Genomic DNA, 20,536 nt, shown 5'->3' with positions numbered 1-20,536 from the left:
CCACTGTATCTCTGATTATTTACTTGCCCAAGTTCTATGAAAAATGTTACATCAGCTTATAAAGGATCTTGTCAGACTGGAATGCATCAAATTTTACTATCAAGACTTAAAATGTAGCAATACAAGCATTTCTGCAACGGTATTCCTTGGGACTGCTTGAGTCAGTCAAATCAGCAATACAAAATCTGAACCGGAAAAAGGTGGTTAAAATATTGTGCCGTTTTTATTTTGTGTAAAAATCACACAGCTGCTAGTTCATTCTGCAGAGATACATCCATGCAGTTAAACATCTATCATCCCACAGCCATAATATAAGCAATTAAATAGAATATTTGCTGTTAGTCAGCAATTAATGCAAATGTACATATGAGATCAAAAGGTGTGTATCATATACAATATACAACATACCCCTTTTACAGTACATCAACCTGAACAGCGGGGAAAAGGCGGCTCACCTTGGTTCAATACAGGGAGAATAGATTACAGTGGAAACCTGAACGCCAGGAGTAAGGCTTTTGAGGCCAAGTTAAGAAAAAAAAGAAAAAATAGACAGTTACACAAGGTTTAGGTACCACCACAAATGTCATACTAGGTAAGATATACAGGTAGAAATCAAGTGGTATATTTTGAAGCGCAGTCTTCATACTAGATAAGAACATGAACAACATGCAGGTAAAAAAAAAAAGGGGGAAAGTGCAGTCTTTTCATTCAGGTCTCACTTCCATAGTGTGTTTGGGATAGGGCTGATTCAAAGAATGTATTGTGGTAGCAGGCACAGGCAGCGTCAGCATGAGCAACTACAGAGCCAGGAGCGAAAACTAAAAGGCGTTCCGTCATCTGGGGGTCGATCACTTCACAAGGTAATACAGCTCACTGTGTTAAGAGATCAAATCGCAGAAGACTAGTGAAAAACTAGAAGAACGCATACATACACTCGTTGCATTGTGCAGTTTATGTAACCGTTGCCTGCCCACATACATCCAAACACACACACACAGAGCTGAACACAGACAGGCTGTAATAAACTGGAACATTAATGAATTCCTGTCACATGATCAGTCCAAGGCGCTCCAGGATAGAGCATCATCTCCCATAGACTCTTCCCCTCTCCTCACCCAATGCCCTCGCTGGTATGATTATCTGTCCTCGACAGGGCCCGGGCGGCCAGGCCCACACACAGCACAGTACAGGCAGACCACAGTGTGCTCCTCTCATTCAGTGAACTGGACACTTGTCATCATGGGGAAAAATGGGGGAGGGAACTTGGCCTTCAGTACCCCATGACTCAAGTTCCAGTTCTATGCCTGCCTGCCTGGCCATCTGGGGCCTGTGCTACTATAAGGGGTTGACGTCTACAATAATCTTTATTTCTTTGATAAATAAAGTGCCAATATTTGTAACATTCCCATCCCAGCCGCTCTGGTAAGACTGTTCTCTGTCCGATGAGGTTGACTCAGGGTATGTTGTTGCAGTCAGTCGATGACAGAGTCTGGTTCCCACAGTAGACAGCAGAACACAGAGGGAGTGGACATCGGGAGAACACTATGTGAATCACACAAAAGGCCCCTTCAGGCCTCTCCTATCTGCTCTGATGGACTTGTCCTCCTCACACACACAGGTTACAAATGGGAAAATGGTCTGAGCTGTTCCAGTTGAACCTCCAAAGATATCCTCTCTTCTAGCAAGTCCTATGAATGAAAAACAACAAGATAAAGAACCTAAAATTAGGACTGAAGTTCAACCTTGTTAAAGGCTTTGCTTTTTTGAAGCCAAAATGTTCAAAAACAAGCCTCAGGTTCAGTTCACTAACAGATTGGTTAGTATGCATGTGCTGTGTTTAAACACTCCCCTACCTTTAGCTGTTGCTGCAATTCACTGTTGAGCCTGGCCAAGACTGTGTTGGTCTCCTTGTTTCTTCTGATAGAGGCTTGAATTGCTTTTTTATCCTTCCCAATCGACCTGTATTTGTTTTAAATTACAAAGTTAATTTCTTCATTTCGATGCCAATTAAGTGATCTATAATAATCAACAACGACAGACCAGTCACTATTCAGATTCATATGGAGCCCCTGTTCCTACCTGGGAATGGATGGCTGTATAGCTAGAACAGTGGCTATGACGTTAGACTTCAGGGGGAGGGCATCTTCCTGGAGTTCATCCTCAGACTTCAGTCTCCGGCGGACAGGCTTGGGTGGGGGGGCCATGATGGACCCTTTGGCCTGACAGGGAAAAAACAAACACACTGTAGAAATCATCTGAAATGAACCATATGCATGAAAGGAGGACATTGAGGCCCCCAGTATTGGCATCAAATAAAATAAAATGCTATTTGTCACATGCGCCGAATAAAATACTTTACTGTGAAATGCTTACTTACGAGTCCTTTCCCAACAATGCAGTTAAAAAGTAAGAAAATTAACAAATAGATAAAAATGTAAATAGTAACAAAATATCAATAACAATATTAAGATACAAATTAAAATAGTAACAAAATAACAATAAAGAGGCTATATACAGGTACCGAGTCAGTATACTGAGGTACGAGGTAGTTGGGGTGATTGATTGAGGTGCATCATGGTCTAAATAAGTCAACTACTTACAGAGTTCACAGTAGCTGCAGCTCTCTCTTCCTGGTTGTCACTCTTCACGGTTCTCAAAGGCCCAGCACCTTCTGAAGACTTTTCTACCTGTGAATGGAGCACTAACAATCTCAGTGTCTTTTATTATAACAGCGCAAATATGATAGAACCGGGTTAGGTTACCTTCAACTGCAGGGTGGTTCTGTATTGTACTGTGTCTTACTTACCGGCAGACTCTCTGGGTGCTTCTCCCCGTCGTCGCTCCGCTGATCTGAGGCAGCGAACGCCTGGAACTGACTGAAGTCAGCGAAGTTGGGCTGCTCCGGGATCTGCTGGGGCGAGGTAGTGGAGTGAGCTGCCAGGCCCTCATCCAAGCGATGCCCACTATGGGGACCCGAGGTCTGGCGACAAAGGGGATAGACAGAGGGTTCAGACTGAACACTGCATATTGAAAACAACCTTGAACTGGAGATTACTTAGTCAATGACTTAGAGGTGGATCGATATTTACTGAATGGGTACTTGGAGGAAAATGGGAGAAGGTCATGCTTTTTCAATTTCAATCAAGGGGAGGGTTTAGTATTTTTTAAATCTAGTCCAGGGGAGGGTCATGTAATTTGTAATTGATGAAATTTTAATATTTCTCAGTGTTTTAGTATTAGTTGCTTATTAGGAGATGTGCAATATCAAGTGCGCTCATAGGCTATTTAGTGTAGTCTCAATCAAATTATCCATAGGCTATGAAGTGCATGCTCAGAGAAGCACAGAGCAAAGTTATATTACTAAGATCGCTGCTGGGATGGTGTAAATAAAACTAGGCTGCATTACACACTGCAATGGATATTCCAACCCTGAGCCCTGAGCTGCTCTGCTCTTGCTGATCAAAAATGTTTTTGTGTGCTGCTTAACCAATGTATGTGCTGTGTAGGGCTATGGTGGCAGTTCAGAAGGAGAGTCAAAGGTTTCTTCCGAAAATAATAGTCCAAAAATGCAATATCTTGTGCGCGGACTACCCTATAACTTACGTTCTGTTCAGTTTGAGGAGGAGCGCGTGAAGATGAGGGAGGACCGGAGGTCAACTTTGATAGCTTGCTACTAATATAATTGTTTGTTTTTTTAAATTAAAAGTTTATTGCACATGATGTATTCAGAGTTATTGATTCGAGTAACTTATATTGTGGTGCTGAAACTTGAAGCAGCAGCCGAGGCACAACCAATGGACAGTAGGCATAATTAATTTCAACAGTCTTCATTTTAAATTAGACTTCACTAACAACAAGAGGGCTTTGTGTTGGAGCCTATTTCTTCCTATTTAAGAAATAAGAGGTAGGCCTACCTGTTTGACAGAGGTAATTAACCACAGGCTATAGGCTGCTATATCCATAGATTTGCCATAAGCCTACGTTTTATTAAAGAATATGGCAAGAAAAAGCACAGGCCTACCCATCGCTATCTTAAGATTTAGAGGGGGGAAAAATTACAGATCCGATTATCCGTGATGCTTTATGCTAGAAACGAGCTGTAAAATACCCAGGAAAGACGTGACTCCGATGCATATGAGGATATTGTTTCTTTGACAATCAGAGGCTGAGCTACAGAGGAGACAAAAATGTACTTTGCTTGGGAAGTAATCTAATTCGGTCACTATCAATTGATTAAGCTATTCACTTTCTGCACAATAGAAGATGTTTAAGACAGCTTTTAGGGAAACACTTGTGACCTCCTCTCGTTGGGTTAATAATATAATAATAATATGCCATTTAGCAGACGCTTTTATCCAAAGCGACTTACAGTCATGCGTGCATACATTTTTTTTTTTTTGTGTATGGGTGGTCCCAGGGATCGAACCCACTACCTTGGCGTTACAAGCGCCGTACTCTACCAGCTGAGCTACAGAGGACTTCCGTTAAGCCACGGAAGAAGAGTAGCCAGTAGTTAAAGCTTATATTTTTCTGCGTCAGTAGGCCTACTCTGTCTAAGGGTGGAAAGGTAGGCTTAACTTTGAAAGTACCATGCTCAGATTCCTAATGATTATTTGCAAACAGGGACAGTTTTGTCGCAAACAAAACACACTGATTTGGCATTGGAGAAATATGGCAAGATGAACACATAGGTATATCTCTCCATTTTTAGCCTGTCATTTCTGTCATTTATGGGGTATTAAAAAAAGATTCTGCTAATATCTCAAATTATGTAGAATTGCATGAAATGTTTCTAAATGGCAATTTTTTCCCCCTCGCACCTAGAAATATGATAGATTCATGCAAATGCTTTTATTATAAAGGAGATCTTTCCACCCCTACTGTTATCCACAGTGGTCTCTGAACTCACAACCTTCTGGCCCGCAGCCCTGTGCACAAAAAAAGAAATCCTGCATTGCCATGTAATCCAGGCTCTGTCGTAGCCGGCCGCGACCGGGGTAGGGGAGGGAATGGCCGGTAGGGATGTAGCTCAGTTGGTAGAGCATGGCATTTGCAACACCAAGGTTGTGGGTTCGATTCCAGTATGAAAAATAAAATAAATAATGTATGCACTCACTAACTGTAAGTCGCTCTGGATAAGAGCGTCTGCTAAATGACTAAAATGTAAAATGTAATGCTTACAGAACAAATAACCGTTTCTAAAACTGCATATCTAAGGCTCTGGTCTGTCCAAGAAGTGAGGGTAAACAGTAGGCATGTTCTCTGCTATCCACTTCGTTTTAATTATTATTTTGGGTATATGTCACCTTTTTCTCCCCCAAGCATTTAGGGAGGGTTTAGATCAAATATATTTTGCTGAAAGGAGTGCTATCCATTTTCATTTCAGAGACGTCCGATTTTCTCCATGTAACACTTATTATAAATAACGTTCACTCCCTTAGTAGTAGTAGTAGTAGTAGTAGTAGTAGTCTGTGTAGAGTCAATAGAACAATATAAAGTAAGGAGATTTCAGAATTTCAATATGTACATTTCCTATTAAAGACTACACAGAGGAGGCAACATTTTGATAAAAGTCTTCAGGTCTGTACTGATTGTTCTACCTGTGTGGGTAGTGGTCTAGGAGGCACGGCTGGAGGGTAGGCCACGACTCCAGCCAACTGTGGCCCGGTGGGGACAGACGCAAAGCTTCTGTTCATGTCTAGCGAGGAGGAGCGGGAGTGGGAGGCGTGGGGTCTGGGAGGGGGCGGTGGGGGGCAGCCACCACCTTCAGTCCTTCAGGAGAGTTCCCAGAATGAGACCTAAAACACAGCTAGTGAGCTTACCATTCAAAAACTCTTCAATAAACAACGCACATGTGTTTTGACATCGAATATCTCTAGATATTGAGACCAACTTACCTTTGTCTAGATACAACACTTGTAATTGGGTCTTGATCCGAAGTATATGAATCTGAACTGCTATAACCATCACCTTTAGGAGAGAAATACGAGTATTGTATGTTTAACCATGCCTCAAGGAAATGCAATATAATTATGGTCACATAGGCCATATTTCCTACAATAGATCTACCTACAAATTGCAACCGTCGTAAGTTCTTTATAATGGCACATCCCTTGAGACACTTACCAGAGTTAGCAGTTACAAACTTCATAGAGGTGGCAAGCTTAGTTTCTTCTGAGAGGTCTGGTGGTTTAGCCATCAGGGGACTCGTAGGATGGGTGTGGTCTACAGGAATGAGAAGAAAAAAAACGGTAAATTCCCTTAACAGCATTTAGAAAAAGGTAGTGCATCCCTTCACTACTTCCAGTAAAATTATTGAGAGTTGCTAGTTGATCGAGTCTCCAAAGTAAACGCTGCTTTAGAAGACAGAGCTCTTACCACTTCCGGTTCTCTTCAGCTCCATCTCTTGCATATGGATCTTGCTTGGGGTCATGCGGATGGGGACAGGGTGGACAATGGCTGTATCCTGTAAGGACAGAGGTGTCTTAGTTTGATCATAAGCCCACATACTGCCATTAGGATTGAAATCTTTCATATTGTCAGAACAGTTTGTAAAGGTTAGAAAAGGCTTCTATTCATGGCAATTATGCAGATTGAGAAAATGGAATATGTGAAAGATATTAAATTTTGCTAACATTTAGCTAATATCCCAGGACCTTGTAGCGCCCACAAGGTCATATTCTTAAATCATAGTATGGGACAGAAAAAAGCCAATAAGCTAAGCAAGCAAAATCACATGGGCACTGCCGTCGCGGTGGATCCAGTAGCACTAAGTACATGCACTCTGAGAGCCAGCTCTCAATTAGTTATTGGGTTAATTTCATAATTAATACTGAAACATGCATACTAAGTGATGGACTTACAGGGTCAGCTGGTGCAATGTTAGAATCAAATTGGGTCAGAGTTTGTGAGCTGGAGGAGCGTTCACTAAAAGTCTCCCACTGCTAGAGAGACAGAGCAGAAACACATCAGCACACAGGATGATTCCCCACCCAGTTACAAACCCCACTGCTCTCACACAGGAGGGGGTGATGAACTGCATTTATCATCACTTATAATCCATTAATAATAGTGAGGATATTGGCTGGAACCTGGTTAGTGAAAACACTTTGATCTAAGAATGATAACTAGCTAAACAGAAATGGAGCAAACTGACTGATTGAGAATATCAACAATTGTAGCTTTCTGTAAGTACTAACCTGTGTTTCTCAAAAATGGACAAGAAAGATACTGAATTAGGAAATTACTGCAAGAGGATAGCTACTAAAACCTAGCAACGGAAAGACCCTTATCGATCACTTAATTGAGAAGTAATTTGCAAAATGCTGGAATGGCAAAAGTTCAACAATGTCCTATTTTACAGTGATAACATGTGGTGGTTCTGTGTCCAACCTCGTTGCCCTGGTTGAGATCAGGCCAGGTCTGGTTGAGTGAGGGCATGGAGGGGGACTTGTTGGGGGTCACCTCCACGGGGGAGCCCGAGTAGCCCACGTCAGGGGCCTGGTCTGGAACCTCTGGAACATTTATATAAATCAAGATGACAGTTCCATTCAATCATGCTAATTTCTCTCTGTGTTTCATAAATCAACTGTCTGCAGCAGACGGTCCCAAGGCCAGATTTGGACAAATTCTGATTATATAGCAGGAGGAGAGCACCAGCTTTTACCTGCTGAGTCATCCAAGTCAATAAGCTTTGGCATAAGACTCTCCGGCAGCTTTTCGGGAAGATCATAGCCGTTTTTCCTAGCAACAACCAGATGAAATGCAGCACAGAACTCATCCAGTGTCAAGGCCCCGTCTTTATCGAAATCCGACAGCTCCCTGTAATGCAAAGAACGTTAATCAGCAAAAAAGACAACCCACTCGTGAATAGAGAACTGCTCGAATCCCTTGTGAATTCAATCACTGAGCAAGAGTTATCCAAATTCATTAAATTGAAGAGGAGTTATTGAGGGTCATATATTCCATTCTTTGGTATTGCTTCCTGGATTAAGAATACAGCAGGTGGCTCATAATATAATTCCATCATTACATATGGGGAGCATCTCAACTAAAGCCAATAGCACACTTTTGAATAACTTACCAAATATGGGACAGTTCAAGAATAGGTAGCTTTGATTTAGTGAAAAATTCTTTTGCGGCAGAACCTGAAATATAGAGGAAGGGAAAAACAGATTGTGCTGGGTCAATCACTGTAGCATAACAGCCAGTCCCTGTAACTTTTAAAGGGCCAATTCTTAATTGAAACAATAACAAAGCGGTTCCCTGCCTCTGTTTTGGTAAAAAGCTGAGGGATGGGCCTGGAGAAATGATAGTTCTAAGCATGTTGAGGCATTTACAACGTTTACAATCATTGGTGTAAAACAAACGTATATGTTGGGTTCTGATTGGGTACGACAGTTGATTCTTGAATAACATATCATTAATTTATAAGTCCAAAATTGGATGAAGCAACTGCAGATTGCTGATTTAAGGTGAATACGTGTAAAAGGTGGTTTCAAACAAAGCTCACTACTCACCAGGAATGAAACCGTTGAGGTCTGGTTGGATGGTCTTGAACTGATTGATGTAATACTGTCTCTGCTCGTCTGTGATTTTCCAGGGGTCGTCATAACCACCACTGGACTGTCTTTGGATTTCATTGGTTGTTGAAGCAGATGCAACCGTTCGTATCGAAGAGTTCTCCTAAAGACAGTCACGTGAAACATTTAGAGAGAGAAAACATATTGAAACAATCCCCTAAAGCAGGGGTGTCAAACGTCCGGCCCGCGGGCCGGATCAGGCCCGCAAACGGGTTTAATCCGGCCCGCGAGATGATTTTGAAAAAAAAAATATATATATTTAATAATAATTTTGTAAAGTATGAAAATGCACTGCAATTTTTCAATAAAATAAACTGCTGTTCCAATTGCGTCCACTGGATGGCGCAATAGCAAGTGTGTTAAGCAAGCAAACTGTTTATACCGGGGCAGAGCAAGTAGGTCAAGCACGTGCAGCCAATGAGCTACTTTGTTTTGCCCGCGATATTTATTACGGCTTCTACTTTTAACATTATGTGCTTTGGCACCCTCATTGCCCCAATATGTCTCTGTCAAAAAAGAGAAAAGTGGACGCAGAGTGCAGAGTGTTCCAAGAAAAATGGTCATCCTATTTATGCTGAAAGAATATAACCTTCGGCCGCCACTATGTGAGTCTTCATGCCGACAAATATGACAACTTTCAAGGACAGCGGAGATGAGAGAAGGTGAATGAACTGTTGGCGGGTCTGAAGAAACAGCAGTCTGTGTTTACTCACAGCCGAGACATCAGTGACGCTGCAGTGAAAGCTAGCTACCTCATTGCTAATGAAATCGCAGTGGCTTCAAAACCATTTAGTGAGGGTGAATTTGTAAAAACATGCATGATGAAGGCAGCGGAGATTGTGTGCCCTGAAAAGCGGCAGGCTTTTGCAAATATCAGCCTGACAAGAAACACAGTTGCAGACAGGATTTCCGATCTTTCAGTGGATTTGGACAGCCAGTTGAAGCAAAAAGTAAAGTCATTTATTGCGTTTTCGGTTGCAATTGATGAAAGCACGGACATTACAGATGTTGCACAACTGGCCATTTTCATCCGCGGAGTTGATGACACATTGACCGTCACCGAGGAGTTCGTGGAGTTGGTGCCGATGACAGATACAACGACAGCAGCTGATATATTTTTACCGCACTCGTCGGCGCGCTGGACAGGGTCGGAGTGGACTGGTCCCGCGCTGTCAGCCTGGCTACAGATGGTGCGCCCTCAATGATCGGGAAAAAAGCAGGCGTTGTGAAAAAGTTCAGAGAGAAAGTGCAATCTGCAAATGGAGGACGTGATTTTTTGACTTTTCACTGTATTTTGCACCAGGAGGCTTTGTGTTGCAAGTCATTAAAGATGGATAACGTCATGAAGGTGGTCATCCAAACTGTTAATTTCATCCGATCCAGAAGCCTGAATCACCGTCAGTTTGACAGCCTTCTCAGAGAGAAAGACCACATCTATGGCCTGCCATACCACACTGAGGTAAGATGGTTAAGCCGAGGTGCTGAGGCGTTTCTTTGATTTACGAGAAGAAATTGAACAGTTCATGGAAGAAAAGGGCAAACCAGTGTTAGAATTTCATTCCGCAGAATGGATGCAGGACCTTGCATTTATGGTGGATGTTACAGAGCACCTGAATAACTTGAACAAACAGCTGCAAGGGCGCAACAAAGTTGTCACGCAGTATTATGACAGCATACGTTCTTTCAAGTTGAAGCTGTCGTTGTGGGAGACGCAACTTTCCGGTGGTGATGCAGCTCACTTCCCCTGTCTGAAAAATGTGTGCGCGACCCAACATGTGGCAGACATGAAGCGGTTCAAAGATAAAATAACGGGACTGTTACGGGAGTTTGAGCAACGCTTTCAGATTTATGTTTATATGTTTTTATGTTGATGTGCTATTGTTTTTAATTTATTTTATTTTATTTGTATATTTAACCTATTCTTGACTCTGTGGTTCTTGCACTTGTTTGGGGAACAGGATTTCATTATTTTTATCTACATTTCTGCCTGAGAAATGACACCCTGATATAGTTCAGTGATATACTTCTGTGAATCACTGAGGCATTGTGTGTTTGTGTGTTCTTTGTCCTCAGAACTTTCAAATAACTTGAGGTGTTTTATGATTAATAGTGATGTTGTGCTTTTGGACACTGTCCTCAGGCTCCAGCTTTATGTTTATATGTTTTTATGTTGATGTGCTATTGTTTTTAATTGTTTTTATTTGTATATTTAACCTATTCTTGACTCTGTGGTTCTTGCACTTGTTTGGGGAACAGGATTTCATTATTTTTATCTACATTTCTGCCTGAGAAATGACACCCTGATATAGTTATGTGATCTGTGAAACAGTTCTGTTAATCACTGAGGCATTGTGTGTTCTTTTTCTTTAGAATTTTCAAATAAACTTGACGTGTTTTATGATTAATAGTGATGTTGTGCTTGTACTATTTTGGACACACTGTCCTCAGGCTCCAGCTTTATGTTGTATGTTGATCGTATTAAAACAAAGAAAACAATCTGAAGTTGTTGTTTTTAAGTTATATATATACCATGATTTTTCCGGTCCGGCCCACTTGGGAATAGATTTTCCTCCATGTGGCCCCTGAGCTAAAATGAGTTTGACACCCCTGCCCTAAAGAGTTGTGATAGTACTAATAAGCAACGAGTACACAGACAATGGAAAATATACAAAAGAGTAGCAGAAAAGGAGGGGGGAGATGCGTTTGCAAGCATTTGTCTTCAAATACCTCAAACCACTTACAAAGAATATTGCTTGTTTGGACAAAGAACTGCTCGACTTATTGCAGTGAACTAGCAGTAGCTACAGTGCATTCGGAAAGTATTCAGACCCCTTGACTTTTTCCACATTTTGTTATGTTACAGCCTTATTCTAAAATTGATTAAATATTTGTTTCCATCAATCTACACACAATACCCAATAATGACAAAGCGAAAACAGGTTTAGAATTTTTAGCAAATGTATAAACAATTAAAAATAGAAATACCTTATTTACATAAGTATTCAGACCCTTACCTGTGGTAAATTAAATTGATTGGACATGATTTGGAAAGCCACACACCTGTCTATATAAGGTCTCACAGTTGACAGTGCATGTCAGAGCAAAAATCAAGCCATGAGGTGGAAGGAATTGTCTGTAGAGCTCTGAAACAGGATTGTGTCGAGGCACAGATCTGGAGAAGGGTACCAAAACATTTCTGCAGCACTTAAGGTCCCCAAGAACACAGTGGAGTCCATCATTCTTAAATGGAAGAAGTTTGGAACTACTTCCTAGGGGGAGAAGAGCCTTGGTCAGGGAGGTGAACAACAACACAATGGTCACTCTGACAGAGCCTCTGTGGAGCTGGAAGAACCTTCCAGAAGGACAACCAGGCCTTCATGGTAGAGTGGCCAGATGGAAGCCACTCCTCAGTAAAAGGCACATGACAGCCCACTTGGAGTTTGCCAAAAGGAACCTAAAGGACTCTCAGACCATGAGAAACAAGATTCTCTGGTCTGATGAAACCAAGATTTAACTCTTTGGCAAGTGTCACGTCTGGAGGAAACCTGGCACCATCCCTACGGTGAAGCATGGTGGTGGCAGCATCATGCTGTGGAGATGTTTTTCAGCAGCAGGGACTGGGAGACTAGTCAGGATCGAGGGAAAGATGAACGGAGCAAAGTACAGAGAGATCCTTGATGAAAACCTGCTCCAGAGCGCTCAGGACCTCAGACTGGGGGCGAAGGTTCACCTTCCAACAGGACAACGACCCTAAGCACACAGCCAAGACAACGCAGGAGTGGCTTGGGGACAAGTCTCTGAATGTCCTTGAGTGGCCCAGCCAGAGCCCGGACTTGAACCCGATCCAACATCTCTGGAGACCTGAAAATAGCTGTGCAGCGACACTCCCCATCCAACCTGACAGAGCTCGAGAGGATCTGCAGAGAAGAATGGGAAAAAGTCCCCAAATAGAGGTGTGCCAAGCTTGTAGCGTCATACCCAAGAAGACTCGAGGCTGTAATTGCTGCCACAGGTGCTTATGTAAATGTTATAGATTTATTTTTAATAAATGTGCAAACATTTCTAAAAACATGTTTTCGCTTTGTCATTATGGGGTATTGTGTGTAGATTGATGAGGGGGGAAAAAAAACAATTTCACCCATTTTAGAATAAGGCTGTAACGTAACAAAATGTGGAAAAAGTCAAGGGGTCTGAATACTTTCCGAATGCACTGTATGTAGTTATATGAGGGGGAAACATTAGCCAATGAAATAGAGCATCTAGTGAAATAGGCCAGAAACTAAGTGAAGATAAAAGAGGCATCTCTATGCCTTTAAGCCATTACGAGAAATATGCCAGGTCCATGGAAGCATTTGCTGCACTACCTGGACCGGCGAGGAATGTATTGCTGGGAGTGTGCTGGAGGAGGGGGGATGAGCATCTTTCAAACTGACCCAGCTTTCCTGAACAGGGGGAGGAGAGTGGGCAGACCACATCCCATCACCTGCCACCACAGGTCCTGTAGAGAGAGGAGAGTTACACAGCCTCAGACAGGGCAATTAGATTACACAGCGCTCCTCCTAGCTGACGCAGTGAGCACACTCAAGCATTGAGTGTGTGGACTATGGAGACGCATGTCTTCAACGCCATCAATATTGTTATTATCAATAATCATGTTCTGTTTATTGGCTGAACCTCTCACTTATCTAACAAGCTATGTCATAGTTGTATGACTGGGGAAAGCCAAAACAATGCATTACAACTGTGTACAGATGTTAATACACATCTACAACAAACTGTAAAACTTGTCAGATTGTAACATTCACAGAGGATACAGGTTGTTGCGTGGAGTGTGTACCTGCTTGTGCTTCTCTGAAAGGTGTCCAGACAGCACCTGCCACAACCACAGGTTGTCTCTCTACGTTCCCCCCGCTGGCCTGACGTTTGTGCTTTCTCCAGTGGGGCGAGGTGGGAGGGGACTGGTGAGGAGACACCACAGGGGACGTGGTGTCGGGCTGCAGCTGCAAAGAGTGGCAAATAACAGATGAAAACCTCATGTCTATCAAAGTTTGAATTGTAATTCTGACAGATCTATATGTCAAGAAACGATATCATTCAAATAGTTTTGTATCATACATTTTTCTCCACTAGAGATGTCTTGATAAGAGAAATGCTCAGAGGGGCACTGACCTGTGGTTCTACTGTGGGCACGCAGGACTGAATGACCTCATGGGCAGACACCTTCTTGACCTGCCCTCGGCCTGGGGGTCGTGGGATTACACCCTGGTAAGGCCCCTGGTTCTCAGAGTCCGGGTACATGGCTGTGTGTCTGGCCTCGTGCTCATTCTTGGCCACAACAAAGCGAGGCAGAGGCAAGTCCTTGACTGTAGATGAGAAACACTGTTAGATAACAGTACTGCCTCAAATCCACTCTAGCTAGTTGTCTCAACTAGCAGGACTTGACTAGTCAGCTGTTGTAGTCTAGTATGGCCTATTACAACATGGCCTACAAAAGTGTTGAAATTGACAACCACAACATTTGTTTTCAACTGCATTATTAACCACATCTAGGTAAGTGTTAGTCGATTTACTTAAATTATATATCAATGGTGCTTTACAAAGCCTAATGTTTATGTTTTCAAGAGCTACTTTGAGTCTTTTCCTCCAATATATTTGGCCCAGCTTCCTGTTTAGGCTGTGCGATTTCCTGTTGAATTTGTTCTCTATTCTTCGCTTGTACAATACATGACCAAAAGTATGTGGACACCTGCTCGTCGAACATCTCATTCCAAAATCATGGGCATTAATATGGAGTTGGTCCTCCCTTTGCTGCTTTAACAGCCTCCACTGTTCTGGGAAGGCTTTCCACTAGATGTTGGAACATTGCTGCAGGGACTTGCTTCCATTCAGCCACAAGATTATTAGTGAGGTTTGGGTTTTAGTCCTGGCTTCGCAGTCAGCGTTCCAATTCATCCCAAAGGTGTTCGATGGGGTTGAGGTCAGGGCTCTGTGCAGGCCAGTCAAGTTCTTCCACACTGATCTCAACAAACCATTTCTGAATGTACCTCGCTTTGTGCACGGGGGCACTGTCACGCTGAAACAGGAAATGGCCTTCCCCAAACTGTTGCCACAAAGTCGAAGCACAGAATCGCCTAGAATGTAATTGTATGCTGCAGCGTTAAGATTTACCTTCACTGGAACTAAGGGGCCTAGCCCGAACCATGATAAACAGCCCCAGACCACTATTCCTCCTTCACCAAACTTTAGTTGGCACTATGCAGTCGGGCAGGTAGTGTTCTCCTGGCATCCGCCAAACCCAGATTCGTCCGTCGGACTGCCAGATGGTAAAGCATGATTTATCACTCCAGAGAACATGTTTCCACTGCTCCAGAGTCCAATGGCGGTGAGCTTTACACCACTCCAGCCGACGCTTGGCATTGCGATCTTAGGCTGGTGTACGGCTGCTCGGCCATGGAAACCCATTTCATGAAGCTCCCGACGAACAATTATTGTGCTGACGTCGTTTCCAGAGGCAGTTTGGAACTCGGTAGTGAGTGTTGCAACCGATGACAGACGGTTTTTACGCACTACGCGCTTCAGCACTTGGCGGTCCTGTTCTGTGAGCTTGTGTGGCCTACCACTTCACGGCTGAGCCGTTGTTCTCCTAGACATTTCCACTTCACAATAACAGCACTTACAGTTGACCAGGGCAGGTCTAGCAGTGCAGAAATGTTACGAACCGACTTGTTGGAAAGGTAGCATCCTATGACGGTGCCACGTTGAAAGTCACTGAGCTCTTCAGCACGGGCCAATCTACTGCCAATGTTTGTCTATGGAGATTGCATGGCTGTGTGCTTAATTTTATACACCTGTCAGCAACGGGTGTGGCTGAAGTAGCCGAATCCACTAATTTGAAGAGGTGTCCACATACCTTTGTATATATAGTGCGTCTTTATTTCCTGCAAACCCACACTGACGCTCCATCTCTGATCATCCATATATCTGCATCCTGTTACTTATTAATGGACTCAGATATGAGACTTTATAAAACATTTAAAAAAGAAATACCTTATTTACATAAGTATTCAGACCCTTTGCTATGAGACTCTAAATTGAGCTCAGGTGCATCCTGTTTCCATTGATCATCCTTGAGATGTTTCTACAACTTGATTGGAGTCAACCTGTGGTAAATTTAATTGATTGGACATGATTTGGAAAGGCACACACACCTGTCTATATAAAGGTCCCACAGTTGACAGTGCATGTCAGAGCAAGAACCAAGCCATCATTCTTAAATGGAAGAAGTTTGGAACCTCTAAGACTCTTTCAAGAGCGGGCCGCCCAGCCAAACTGAGCAATAGGGAGAGAAGGGCCTTGGTCAGGGAGGTGACCATGAACCTGATTGTCACTCTGACAGAGCTCCAGAGTTCCTCTGTGGAGATTGGAGAACCTTCCAGAAGGACAACCATCTCCGCAGCACTATACCAATCAGGCCTTTATAGTAGAGTGGCCAGACGGAAGCCACTCCTCAGTAAAAGGCACATGACAGCCCGCTTGGAGTTTGCCAAAAGGCACCTAAAGGACTCTGACCATGAGAAACAAGATCCTCTGATCTGCTGAAACCAAGAACTCTTTGGCCTGAATTGCAAGCGTCACGTCTGGAGGAAACCTGGTATCATCCCTACGGTGAAGCATGGTGGTGGCAGCATCATGCTGTGGGGATGTTTTCAGCAGCAGGGACTGGGAGACTAGTCAGGATAGAGGGAAAGATGAACAGAGCAAAGTACAGAGAGATCCTTGATGAAAACCTGCTCCAGAGCTCGCAGGACCTCAGACTGGGGTGAAGGTTCACCTTCCAACAGGACAACGACCCTAAGCACACAGCCAAGACAACGCAGGAGTGGCTTCGGGACAAGTCTCTGAATGTCCTTGAGTGGCCCTGCCTGAGACTGGACTTGAACCCGATCAAACATCTCTGGAGAGACCTGAAAATAGCTGTGCAGCGACGCTCCCTATCCAACCTGACAGAGCTTGAGAGGATCTGCAGAGAATGGGAGAAACTCCCCAAATACTGGTGTGCCAAGCTTGTAGCGTCATACCTAAGAAGCCCCGAGGCTGTAAACGCTGCCAAAGGTGCTTCAACAAAGTACTGAGTAAAGGCTCTGAATACTTATGTAAATGTCATTTCAGGTGTTTTTTTTAAATAATACATTCGCTAACATTTTTACACCTGTTTTCGCTTTGACATTATGGTGTAATGTGTGTAGATTGATGAAGGGAAAAAAACAATTTAATTAATTTTAGAATAAGGCTGTAACGTAACAAAATGTGGAATAAAAGTCAAGGGGTCTGAATACTTTCCGAATGCACTGTATTCAGTTCAATGCCTAAACAATGCCTCATTTGTATTTTAGACCTGTGTGTCCATTCAATTGAGAGGATGTTGGTAAGTGTAGGCTATCCTTATTCTTATCTTTGAAGTTACGCAATCAGCTCTGTTGTTGCAATGTGCCATTGTGAAAAACACATGACTAGGCTACTGTCCCTTCAATATAGGCTGACTGAATTTAACTGAAACCACACCAAAGGCAAACATAAAAAGATGTAAACAACATTGTCCGGTGTCCCCCCTTGACTAATACCCGCTCTCATACTTTAGTGGTTAATTTCTAATAGATGGAGCATTCTAGAAGTTTACTAACCAGAATTGAGGCTCTCTACCCGGAGAGGCAGTCCGGACTGGGCTACAGCGATGAGTTTCAGTGCAATGTAAAACTGGCTCCTTCCAAAATGGCCCAGGCGAGTGGCTCCACAGAGCTCTGTGATCTGAGACAACAAATTAACATCTTAGTCTTTTTTTTTGTTTCACACTTGGGGTACAAGGAAAGAGGAGAGCTTGGACTGGGCTGAGTGGGATCTGCCCTCCCGTAGGGGTGGGAGGGCCTAGAGACCAGAGGTGGCAGAACGGAGTGCTCGGGTTGGGGTGTAGGGTTTGAGCATAGCCTGAAGGTAGGGAGGGGCAATTCCTCTCATTATCAACATACTGTAGGTCTGTAGAGCGATATAAACTCACTATTCTGTTCATGCACTACTGTTTTGTGCCAAATTGTTGATCATGGGAGAGAATGTTGCAGTCTCTCGCAGAGAAAGTTCCAAGGACATTGCTTCCTAACACAGGAAGACAGCTGTTGCTTTGTGTGCTCACTGAGCAATGTGACATGTGTCGTCATAAAACAAAATGGTCTGACATTTCTAAAATGATGCATCTGAATTAGAGGTAAGGAGAAGGCCTATTCCCTGAGACTTTGCCATTGCGGTGCTATAGGGTTTGACCAACATTGGTAAGAAATATAGCTACCAGCCTAGGCCTAGTGAGTCAGCATCATTTCAATGGGAAATAGGCCACATTTCACATCTCAGATTTATGGATCAGGCCTATTCTTCAGTATAATATACAACCATAACATAAACAATTAATCCTGTGTTTTTACATTAGGGAGGAAATAAAAGCATATATCATGGCCCACAAAAGAGCACAGTAAATGTTGAAACAAAAGTGTGAGTCAAACCCCTTCATATCACATGAATTCTATATAGCCTCCACCAGTACAAGTGGCTTAGGAATTAGACTGAGCCGGTCAATAACTGACACTTTGAATGAAAGACAGCCCAGCAATCCTTCAACCGTAACAGAAATGTTGGTGTCAGCCCACAAATTGATAACAGCAAGAATATACAAAGAAATAGCTGAACATAACTATGTTCAAGTAACACAGTCTGTGCTACAATGCACATTCTACTGGCTTCACATCTTGGATCGGATTCATGTTAATCAGTCAAATGAGCACTGTGACCTTTGAATAGAATCAAGGTGATACAAATAAAAGAGTGTGTCTATACTGTAAACTTTGTATCCAGTCCAGAAAACAACAAAGTATCAAATGCACAAGGAAGGAAGTGGGCTGTCCACTGTTGAAAACTGGTTAGCTACAAAAACAAGTTGGGATAGCTAAACTAGCTTATGATTCAAATTACAAGAATATCAAGCAGAAAGACAGCTAGAAGAACATTGAAAATAAATAGCTATGGTGTTGAAAGAACATGTGGCTATCTACATCATTTTGGCCATGTATAAAATGTAATGTTAGCAACTTGCTAACTTCATTCTGTGTAGCAGGCTTTGCTAGTTAGCCAGCTGCAGCATTAAAGCCCTTTTTCACTTTGCTAACTGGTTAGTAGAAGGTGTGTCTCGTCACGTTCACCCCTGTCAACATGAACGCCACATACATGACAAACACACCTGTATCACATTTGACAGATTGATACGTTTAGCTAGCTAGTTAATTTAAGTAGCCTACCTGCAGGACAACCTCACTGGGTAGCTGGGCCGCTCGGAAAAGGTCAAGAACTCTGCCGTTGGAAGCCACTTTCTTGGTGTTGTCCGTATCGCAATAAACGAACAAATCAGAGTAATACTTCTGCTCTCCATCAGTTAATGTTAAACTTTCCATTATGTCATAAAAAGTACCCGTTTAGCGAACTAGTTGTTTCGTTATCCTTACTTGCCTGAACTGGACCCAAAACGGGGGAAAGAGGAGCGACGTTGCTGGTTAGCTTTGCTAACTAGCTTAGCTAAGTGCTAGTTATGACAAGAAGGGGTCTTGAATGTCCCCAAAAACCAGCCCAGTCGCAATATTACGTACCGACTGGTTAGAACAATTATGATTATTTCTGATAATTACTTAAATATTTATCAATGGATAAAGTTAGACTCTCTGGCCTCGCTACTAACGTTACTGTTAGCTAGCTAACGTTACAAGCTGTTAGCAGCTAGCTAACGTAGCTGGCTAGCCAGGTAGAAAACCAGTCTCAAATCAGCAGTAGTCAACTTCCGAGACTGGCCGTCGGTATTCAACAGTAAATGAAACGGAGTTCTTCCGGTTCTATTCCGTTGCCGTATGTTGTTTCAATCAAGTCTGAATCATTCTAAATTATGTTAGACGTAAAGTTTCAGGGTCTTCTGGCTCTTTTCTCCATCAGTCAGAGCCGCCAGTCCTATGCCCCGTGATGTCATCGTACAGACGTTGCGAGTCTGCATGGCACTAATCCGGGACCCGGATCACACAAATTGCCATAGCTAAATTACTAGTTGTGTGTGTGGATATAGACTCTGTCGGTGTCTAGCGATCTTCACCCTGGAATGAGTCCCTGATTAGAGGGAGAATGAACACGTGTGTATTGCCACTGGACAGCATTGCTGTGTATAATATTTGTTAGTCAGGGATGCACTATCACTAGTAAAATGTCATGGCTGTGATTGACCAGGCATGGGAGGTTCATTGAGGTAGGTGCAGTCCAGAATATGTAGTGCAGCCGTTATAAACTGCTGTTGTTTCCCTCGCTTATGATGAGAGGACACTGAACCAGAATCTGGCTTTACAGGAGACGTTGATACTGTGCCTTAAGAAAGTGTTCATACCCCTTGATGTATTCCACATTTTGTTGCGTTACAGACTGAATTAAAAATGGATTAAACTGATTTTTTTCTCACCCATCTACACACAATACCCCATAATGACAAAGTGAAAACATTTTTAGAAATGTTTGCAAATTGACCTCAAGTGCATCCAAGTTCCTTTGATCATCCTTGAGACGTCCATACAGCTTGATTGGAGTCCACCTGTGGCCAATTCAATTGTTAGGACATAATTTAGAAAGAAACACACCTGTCCGACAGATGTCAGTCAGTTGAGAGGTCCTGGAACACTAATCGTGAAGAAGGTTGATTTTGCTGCGTTTATTGCGCAAGTGATTCATTGTACAGGACAAACTAACAAAAAAATCAAAGAAACTGGAAATCATTGTGAAAACGGCTAAAAGGTTATTGGATCTCCAAGACTTCACAGTCAGTATACTCAGATGAACTGTTGGTGATAGCAGTTGCCCTCCAGTGGGTAGAGGACATTCAACCTGTC

The 20,536-nt window shown here is 42.9% G+C and overlaps 1 protein-coding gene across 1 annotated transcript; it reads right to left on the bottom strand.

Annotated features, from left to right (window-relative positions):
• Positions 1–204: 204 nt before the first annotated feature.
• LOC121548921 (ralBP1-associated Eps domain-containing protein 1-like) lies at positions 205–19,701 on the bottom strand. The gene is given in 20 exon segments (XM_041860593.2): positions 205–1,688; positions 1,854–1,959; positions 2,080–2,219; positions 2,601–2,687; positions 2,807–2,980; positions 5,601–5,765; positions 5,768–5,798; positions 5,898–5,970; positions 6,127–6,225; positions 6,379–6,466; positions 6,864–6,944; positions 7,393–7,514; positions 7,667–7,821; positions 8,084–8,147; positions 8,520–8,685; positions 13,016–13,080; positions 13,420–13,582; positions 13,752–13,945; positions 17,264–17,387; positions 18,920–19,701. Coding segments are annotated over 20 exon segments (2,319 nt in total). The 5' UTR covers positions 19,073–19,701; the 3' UTR covers positions 205–1,619.
• Between the last annotated feature and the right edge of the window lie 835 nt (positions 19,702–20,536).

The sequence above is a fragment of the Coregonus clupeaformis genome, chromosome 33, assembly GCF_020615455.1.
Source record: "Coregonus clupeaformis isolate EN_2021a chromosome 33, ASM2061545v1, whole genome shotgun sequence".
Lineage (NCBI taxonomy): Eukaryota > Metazoa > Chordata > Actinopteri > Salmoniformes > Salmonidae > Coregonus > Coregonus clupeaformis.
This window is presented reverse-complemented; position numbering and strand designations above follow the sequence as displayed.